General features: G+C 32.6%; 1 protein-coding gene across 3 annotated transcripts in view; it reads right to left on the bottom strand.

The window, feature by feature from the left end:
- Positions 1 to 380: 380 nt before the first annotated feature.
- PLOD2 (procollagen-lysine,2-oxoglutarate 5-dioxygenase 2) overlaps positions 381 to 9,038 on the bottom strand; it is a 114,432-nt gene continuing 105,774 nt past the window's right edge. For all 3 annotated transcript variants that reach the window (XM_081235591.1, XM_081235592.1, XM_081235590.1), the window contains 6 exons: positions 8,088 to 8,201; positions 5,479 to 5,544; positions 3,718 to 3,822; positions 2,408 to 2,554; positions 2,173 to 2,298; positions 381 to 2,006 (listed from right to left, as the gene is read on the bottom strand). In XM_081235591.1, the coding sequence (XP_081091717.1) occupies positions 1,851 to 2,006; positions 2,173 to 2,298; positions 2,408 to 2,554; positions 3,718 to 3,822; positions 5,479 to 5,544; positions 8,088 to 8,201 (714 nt within the window). In that variant the 3' untranslated portion in view covers positions 381 to 1,850. The remainder of the gene's footprint in view (positions 2,007 to 2,172; positions 2,299 to 2,407; positions 2,555 to 3,717; positions 3,823 to 5,478; positions 5,545 to 8,087; positions 8,202 to 9,038) is intronic.

The raw sequence follows: 9,038 nt of genomic DNA, 5'->3' as shown, positions 1-9,038 counted from the left end.
TATCCATGACATACCAGTACATATTTAGAATAGCATCCTGTAGTATAGTAATATAATTCATGAATAATTACTAAAATATCTCTTCAATCAAGTTGATGGGTAGTAGGAGTTTACTTTGGATATTAAGTGCCAATAAAGAACAAAAAGGGGATAGAACCCAACTCCTTACTTCCTAAATCCATCTCCCAGTAATATAACATCTTATTCATCACCATACCTTCAGTGCTTGGACCAGTGTCTGGCCCACAGTAAGAACTTGAAAAACACCATTGAATAAATAAATATATATCAAATAAATATTTTTGTCTCTGTTTTCTCACTTGTAAAGTAAGTTAGATCAAATCCCTAGTCAGTATGAAATTGAAGATATTACAATTCAATTTGGAATTCAATAACTAGAATGTTTATTAAGTTCTGATATCAGTAAATGTACCAAGCAAAATTTAAAAATCACGGCCTATTGCATCCAGATATTCTTTCAGTATACTCCACCATATATTCTCTTCTAAAGATAAATCACCAATAATAAAGAGAACAACAGAAACTTATTTTAAATTATTTTATTTTTCATAATTTTCTAACACATGGTGTTAGAAAAATGAAATTTGGCACCATGACTTAAAACTTTTTTTCAAGTTTAACCTTTAAATTAAAAACAGTAGCTACAATAAGAGTATTTAAACCTCACTCAGAGTAATGGTAAAAAATCAAGTCACAATTTTTTTTGTGTTGGGGAATTTTTTAAAGTGGGATAAAAGGAAGGTAATAAAAAGAGTAAGAAGGATAAAATGGAGACTATGCTGGGAAGACAAAAATGTGAATCACCCTCCCGAAGAAAAGAATTAGGAGGCAGACAAAGGGCAAAAGGGAAGAACAAAGGCTCACCAACTTTATCTTCCTGATATAAAATTCAAGTACTTAAAAACGTAAAAAGTTTTTTAAAAAAAATCATAAAGTGTTACTACTGATCTCAATGAAATTTTCTTTTTCCTCATTATTTTCTAGAATAATAATAATAAAAAAAAACCTGTTTTTAGTTAAGGACACTTGCTGATCTTAAGATGATACTTGATGTACTTTAAGAAATCAAAAGGCTCAAAAGCTTTCCTAAATCTAACATCTACTTAATATAATCTACCTTGGAAAATTCATCTGAAGGAACATAAGGCTTGATTTCTACTGCAAATATAAAAAAACCTGTCTAACAATCTAAACAGAAATGTTTTCCACTGGATATGTACCTCAGTTGTATTTTGTACTAAGTTTCTTGAGGAAAAACACTGTGTAATATTGTTCTTTGTATTCCTTCAGTAACTACTGTAAAAGGTAGCTATATAGGCTGTCAAAAAAGCACTTACACAATTAGTTGCATACAAATTCAGTTAGAACTCCAGTTTTTCAGCATTTCAAAAATTAAAATTTTTGAAATTTTCATTTATATCCATTTTGTCTACATGTTGATAAATAAAACTCTTCCCAGCCTTTTAATAAGAAAATATTATTAGTCTCATTTATCACTTGTACATCTGTACCTGAATACTTTATCAACTGAAACACAAATTCAGAAAATTGTCATTATTCTCAGAGACAATAAGGCATAGAAATAAATGTTTGCTTTTACATTTTTTTTTCCTTTTTCTTCTTCTTCAATCTGTGTTTTAAGGCTCAGAGCAGATATTAAGAAATATCAATTTTTTATAAAAAGTTTTTCAAATGTTTGGCCCAAAGTGAAGTTGTTCTGTGGAAGTTATTTAAATATTCTTCTCATCGTCTCAAGCACAACTTCAAAGACATGTTCATGCCAGGCATCCATTCCAAAAGAAAACTGAATTCAATGAAAAGTAAATAACTTAGGGATCTATAAATGACACAGCGATGTATCTCGTCCCATTTTTAACAGGAAGTCCTTCATGCAAATGCGTGAGTCTCCCTGGATGCATGAAACTCCAGCCTTTTCTTGGTGACTCAATAGAGCAATTGTACCTTAGAAATTTGCATCCACCTCCCTAAAAAAGATAGACCAATAAATGTATCAACTTGTTATGCTTTATTTTTAATGAGTGATAAAATTCAAATGATGATATCTAAGCAGAATCTAAAAAAAAAAAGGGAAAGCCCTTTCATAATGACGTATTTCTTTTGAAAAATATAGAAAAAAAAAGCCATAATTACCTGAAAATCTTCTCCCACATTATTGAGTGCAATGTTGATGGTAAATGTAGAAGCGTCATGATGAGGGCGAAGGGAGCGTTGTCTTTCAGGGGAGTATTTTACTACGAAATTCAATAGTGCAAACCCCTAAAAGAGCAAAGTAAGTCAATGGATTTGCTTATCAATAACAATATAAAATAGCACATTTGTGTAAAAACTGGTAGGAGGTAGGCAGCAGGAATGGGAGGATAATTACCTTAGTATAATAGCCTGCAAAGACCTTCAGCGTAACAGGCGCAATAAATTCCCGGATAAAATGAAGCCATACATTCTCCAGATCAATTTGCTTCATGTGGATATCATCAGTTGGGACATTTTCATAACCACCAGATATACGGCTATCCTAAAAAGAGTATTCATGACATCATAAACTGTGGTCTGTGTGCAATTCACACTTACATTATCTTGGAATTTTTTTCAACCACAAGATCATAATAGACAATAAAAATAACAGTTCAATTATGGTGTACCATCTGCTTTAATTGCAAAACTATCAAAATAACTTAGATAACATGGCTTTGCAAATGTATCAATGATGAAGCAAAGTACTACAGAGTAAGACTGCTTTCCTACTTATTTAATAGATATGTGAGGTCTAATGAGAAAGTAAATAAAATTGATTGCCAAAGCCTTCCCGTGTCCCCTAAAAAATGAGTTTTTTTACAGTGAACCTTCAGGCAGGCTTAGCTGGTGATGGGCATAGATTCTGTTTGTCTGCCACTTGGATTACCTATCACTGAAAATAAACTTTCCTTGCCAAGTTCCTCACTTTTATTTTGTGGCACCTAAAGTCCTTCCATGATTGCTTTTCATTATCCTACAACCTGCTGACTTCAAGTTCTTCCTCATACTTTGAACTTCTGTCTTCCTGATCAGCTAACTAGCTGGGGAATATATAATTGAGCAGAGGCAGTGATATTCCAGAATATTCCACTAAAATTCCTCAGTACTGTGAAGGAGCTGGCATCTGTGGGTTCTCAGAGAAAAAGAGATACCTTGAACCATCTACAGTAATGCTTTCAGCCAAGTCTCTGAATGTAAATGAAAACTGAATTACACCAAAGGCATTCAAACAGATTCCTCCTTCCTATGTTTACACAAAAAATATAGCTTTGGCAGTCAACCAGAGAAACTTTGTCTTGGTATTTTCACTATAGCTCACTGCAAAAATGCAGAGAATAAAAAGTAACCTTGGAGAAGAGCAGTATCACACAATAGGCATATATTACCTTACCATCCCCAGCCAGGAGACACTGACCCTTAAGGCCTAACCAGTGTAATTGGAGATGAAACTGAGCCCCGGATAGATTAAATGTTAAACAATTAGAACCAGAATTAGGCTAAAAACAAGAGTTCTCTTGACAGCCTTGGGTAGCCCCTTCATTTAGGTCTAAGACTCAGAGATGTAAGACAAAAAGGACAAACCTCCTCTACCTTCTCTAAATATCTACACTCCTCCTTGCCCCACATACACGTTGTAGTTCTTTGTGTGAAATGACAACTTACATGATGTTTCCCCCCAGACCACTGGCCATAATGCTCCATTTCTTCCACCAATTCATCGCAGGCTTTTTCAGAAAATATAGGAAACCAAAAAACATCTGGACAAGGCTATATATAAAACATGATATCACCATTAAGAGAGTAACATTTTGTGTCTTTTTACTAAAAATGGCATTTCAAAAGTACAGAATATTCAATATTTATCTCACTTAGATGTCTTTTTAAGAAGTTTGCCCTATATTACTGACATTACCGTTACAAACAACACTAGTTTGGTTTTTTTTTAAAAAAACAATTTCTAAGACTTTTATTTTCATTCATTTACTTATTTTGTTTGCATTTTAACATCTGTGCAATCAAGACGTGTCTTAGAGACACAGTTGGCCAGGCAGCCATAGTGATGTAGTTGTTAATGCCACAGGGCACGTACACTTGGTCAGGCATTCATTCTGTCCTCACTTTGTGTGTTTGTATGTATCTGTGTGTGTGCACATGCACACATTTAGTTGGCACTGCACTTGTTGACTTGGCCTTTGAAACATCTTTTTAAATGATTTATACTACCACTCATTGAAATGAAATGCTATTATGTATACAGTGCTCTATAAAATATATGCCTTAATAAGTCTAAAATAGCTCTTTCAATATGCATAAAATTAAAAATTCTAAGTGACTAGAAAACATTGCATCATAGTTCAATTGGCAGTATTTTTTTCCTTTCTCATGGTACACAAAATAACAGAGCATCTCAGAATTAAAGACATTTTAGACACTTTACGTTCTCTGAAATAAGGTATTAGCAATAGTTTGGAACACTAACCTTAAACAGAGTTCATTTTTTGTTTTTTAAATTTTTTTTTTTTTTTTTTTTTGCGGTACGCGGGCCTCTCACCGCTGTGGCCTCTCCCGCCACGGAGCACAGGCTCCAGACGCACAGGCTCAGCGGCCATGGCTTACAGGCCCAGCCGCTCCGCGGCATGTGGGATCCTCCCGGACCGGGGCAGGAACCCATGTCCCCTGCATCGGCCGGCGGACTCTCAACCACTGCGCCACCAGGGAAGCCCAAACAGAGTTCATTTTTTAAAAGACTTCTCTGAGAAGAGACGTTTGGAGCTCAATTTCTTTCAAAGATAAACTTTCATTGAAAGAGGCCTACACCAGAGATCTGCCAAAAATTCCTTATTTTTGAGATAGCTATAACATTTGGGAGTATGCTAAAAAGATGGCATGGGGCTTCCCTGGTGGCGCAGTGGTTGAGAATCTGCCTGCCAATGCAGGGGACGCGGGTTCGAGCCCTGGTCTGGGAAGATCCCACATGCCGCGGGGCAACTGGGCCCGTGAGCCAAAACTACTGAGCCTGCGTGTCTGGAGCCTGTGCTCCACAACAAGAGAGGCCGCGATAGTGAGAGGCCCGTGCATCGCGATGAAGAGTGGCCCCCGCTTGCCGCAACTAGAGAAAGCCCTCGCACAGAAATAAAGACCCAATATAGCCAAAAATAAATAATAAATAATTTAAAAAAAAAAAAAAAAAAAAAGATGGCATGATCTTAAAATTATTGTTAATTCTCATTTTTCTACATGTTTACAACTGTATGACCCTTAAGGCTGTAAAATTGGTAATTAAGTCATATGAATTTTACCTAAAGGATAAAGTTTCTCCACTTTCACAACATCTGCTGCTAAAGCAGTATTGCATTAATAATATTCCCTGCTGGAAAATATAGCAAAAATGCTCTACATATCATAGTAATTATTAATACAAACCTGTTCAACTATATTTTCAGTGAAAATCTTTGAATAATCTCGGTTTATATACTTTTCCTTCCAGTCCTACAAAAAAATCAATTGCACAGATTAAAGCAAAAACCTTTTCATAAATACTTTAATAGAAAATATAAAGTACATGCACTTTAGAAATTGCTCAAGCAATTTATAAATGACTACATGTAGTAGACAAAGTAGGAATTTTCAGAAACCACAGTTTATGTTTTTTTAAACTTTGCCTGATTCTATGTATGTTCACATCATTTTCTGAAATGCAAAATTTTTATTTACGGAGTTTTATAACTCAGGATTTTAAAATTTGAGTAATCTTATAGTCACTATATTTGTATGCTATATTCTATGCATATAAATAGGTGTAGGTAAATATGTGTGTTTTAAAAGTAAAAGATAAGGAACATAATCCTACCAACAAATATTAGTAAAACTTAATTAGTAAAAATTAGTAAAGTTCGTAAAAATATTAATCAACTTGGCCTTACTTATAATTTTATAGTGAATTACTCTAAAATAATTTTGATTTTTTTTAATATATTTAAATTTTCTGCCTTCAGTTTTAGATGTGTATCAAAGAATGATCATGGGGTTACTATTTCTTATCTTTTAGTTACTGAAATTAAGGCATAAGACCATATATTGAAAAATAGCTCCTCTTCATACTAATTCATGAACCTGAATCTTCTCTTAGTCCAATCACTGACAACTAAGCCACACACTAAGATACATCAATTTTTGTCAATATCAGCTAAGGAATCCTTTTCCTGGGTCAAGTGTTTTATTTAAAAGCCCAATATTTAAAGGGTTTATATTAAAATATGAGTCAATATCCAAAACGATCTTTTCTTAAATATATTTAGACTATTTAACAAAATTCTTAATTTTCTCTTTGCAAAGTACAAATTAAGTGAGCAAACAGGAAAGAATGGAGATACAGGCTCAAAATAATTCCAATCAAAATACGTTTCAAAAATATTTGTCTGAAATGTATCTTTGAGGCCACAATTCAGAAGGGCCCTGATAATTTATTGGCCATTCTTAGTTTTGCATATCTCTGCTTATATGTAACTCAGAAATTTTTGATATGGAAGAACAAAAGTTATCTTCAAATTCTTTAACAAATTTAATTTATACATAGTATATCACTATAAGGATCAAATTACTGTATTATCTCATTATTTCCTTTAATATTAATTGGTTCTCTGATTCCAAAACATGGGGGAAAATTAGCAGTAAATAATCATACATAAGATTTCAGAATCTTTAAATATTTTTAAGTATCCTTTCCTGGCATCATTATAGATTTTTTGAAGTTAAAGAAACAAGCTCCTAAGATTTTACATTAAAGCATTAATATTAACTTTTCATTTTAGACTGCTTTTCAAATGTCATGGAACAAACTGACTTTACTAATTTCTTAGAAGTTCTGATAATGGGATAATCATTAAATATTTTGCTATGGGATACCCCTCATGAGGCATATCAGTCAGGCTAATTTACCAAAAACAAAACAAAGCATGGAAAGAAAAGCAGTTCCTATTATTTCTGATATATTCATTGCATACTCTCTAAAGACTTGAATCCTCACACAAATATCTACAGGATATAACTTGGGACATTTTTTTCAGGAAGCTAATTATTACCCAAGAAATCAAATAATTCTGTCTCTCAAAATACCAAGAGATTCAGTAAAGTAAAATATGTAATTCCACCCTCACCATTTAAAAAAAGCCTCTTTTAAATTCTACTCCTGTGAACGATGGAGATACGCAGCTAAAATGAAACAAAAGTATTTTTAAAATACCCCAAAAAAGTCAAAAGATATTCTTTTTCCTTCAACAGAGTTCCAGAGACCATTAAATTTACTATTCCCAAAAGTCAACTACTACAAAATAAAAGACAATTCTCATCAGGTGGATTGAGTCTTTGTAATTTAAAACTTTTACTACTGGGAAGGAGAAAACCATAAATAGTAGTATTAACAGAGATTAGAGTATTTTCCCTTGAATAATTGTGCCAACCAACCCAGTAAGACAAAAAAGGAATTAATGCCTACATCATTCAAATCTTTCAGAAAAGAAATAATTTTGAACTTCAAAAGGAAATCGTTTCCTCAACTTAAGACTTTATATGCTGAATCCACTTACTCTGCAATTTTCTCTAGCTATCTTTGGCGTACATTCGCAAAATTGTTATAAAAAACAAACAAAATGATAAAGTAAAGTCCATTTTCACAAACTAACTTTTTGATTTTTTTTCCTGAAAGTCAAAATGTAATATTGTCACACGTGAGCTACTTGTAAACATTTTACCCTGAAATTGTGATTAAAAATTTGTTGGAGTTTTTGAATATATAAAACAGAGATATTGGGAGAAATCAAAGAAACTGATAATTCCTTTCCCCAAACCTCATATGTCTTTAAAAAGAAAGTTCTTAGTCAAGAAATATAATTAATTATGCCTTAAAAAATATAATTAAAAATACCTTTTTAAAGCCTCTTACCATATTTTCATATTATTAACCTAATTGATTTATATCCATTTAGAGTTATAGGAAAATAAGTAATAAATGAAGCTGAGCATGAAATACATACCACAGGATTTTCAAAAATCTGCCAGAGGTCATTGTTATAATGGGAAATATTATAATTAGCAGTTGATAACAGTCTTCCAAATTCATGTCTATTAGAAATGTACATAAACACACCCTATATGCCAAAAAATAATAGTATTAATAATCTTGGAGGAAAGTACAAGAACATAAATTTAACCATAGAAAAAATATACAGAAGATATTAATTTCAACTTTTATATCTCATTCAGGAACATGCATTTCTATTTTTCATATAAAACATGCATGATTTAAAATAAAAAATAAAATTTTCATTAATTATGAATTCAGCACCACACAAAACTAATTGATAGCACTGACACTCAACTGAAAAAAAGAAGAATAACTGTTTTTGTCCCTTTCTCATTGGTCTTAAATGTAGACATCAAGGAAAAAGAATTCCTGTTTGAAAGCAGAAATATTTTTGAGACACCAAAGTGCAATTAATTGTACCTCTTTCAGCTTCTTTCCCTTTCAAAGAAGATATCACATTTTTAAACAAGAATTCAAAGGTCAATTTTATTTTGTCAGTCTATCTCATACTTTTATTGTCCTGATATTTAAAGACTGAACACAGAAATTACTCCTGCATTATGAGGCAGCTAAAGAAAATCAGTCTCCTGTCCTTGCCCCAAACCAAATAAATGTGGCAAACACCATTAAGGTAAGGTTGTTTCTTTTTGTACCTGTTTTAATAGTAAAAGAGTTAGTTAGTAATAAAAAAAAAATGGTGAGGAGTACCCAAATCTCATTTTAATCAGGATGTACTTTATACTTACTCCTACTTCTTCTCTCCCTTAAAAAAACAAAAACTGGAAAAACTAGTTAAAGTGATTTGGATTTAACTTTCACATTTGTCAACCATAAAATCTAAATCAGCCCAAAGAACTAAGAAGTGAATATCACACAATGCATACCCCAACATGCAAAGCAC

The sequence above is a fragment of the Mesoplodon bidens genome (genome assembly GCF_964165515.1).
Source record: "Mesoplodon bidens genome assembly, chromosome: 5".
NCBI lineage: Eukaryota > Metazoa > Chordata > Mammalia > Artiodactyla > Ziphiidae > Mesoplodon > Mesoplodon bidens.
This window is presented reverse-complemented; position numbering and strand designations above follow the sequence as displayed.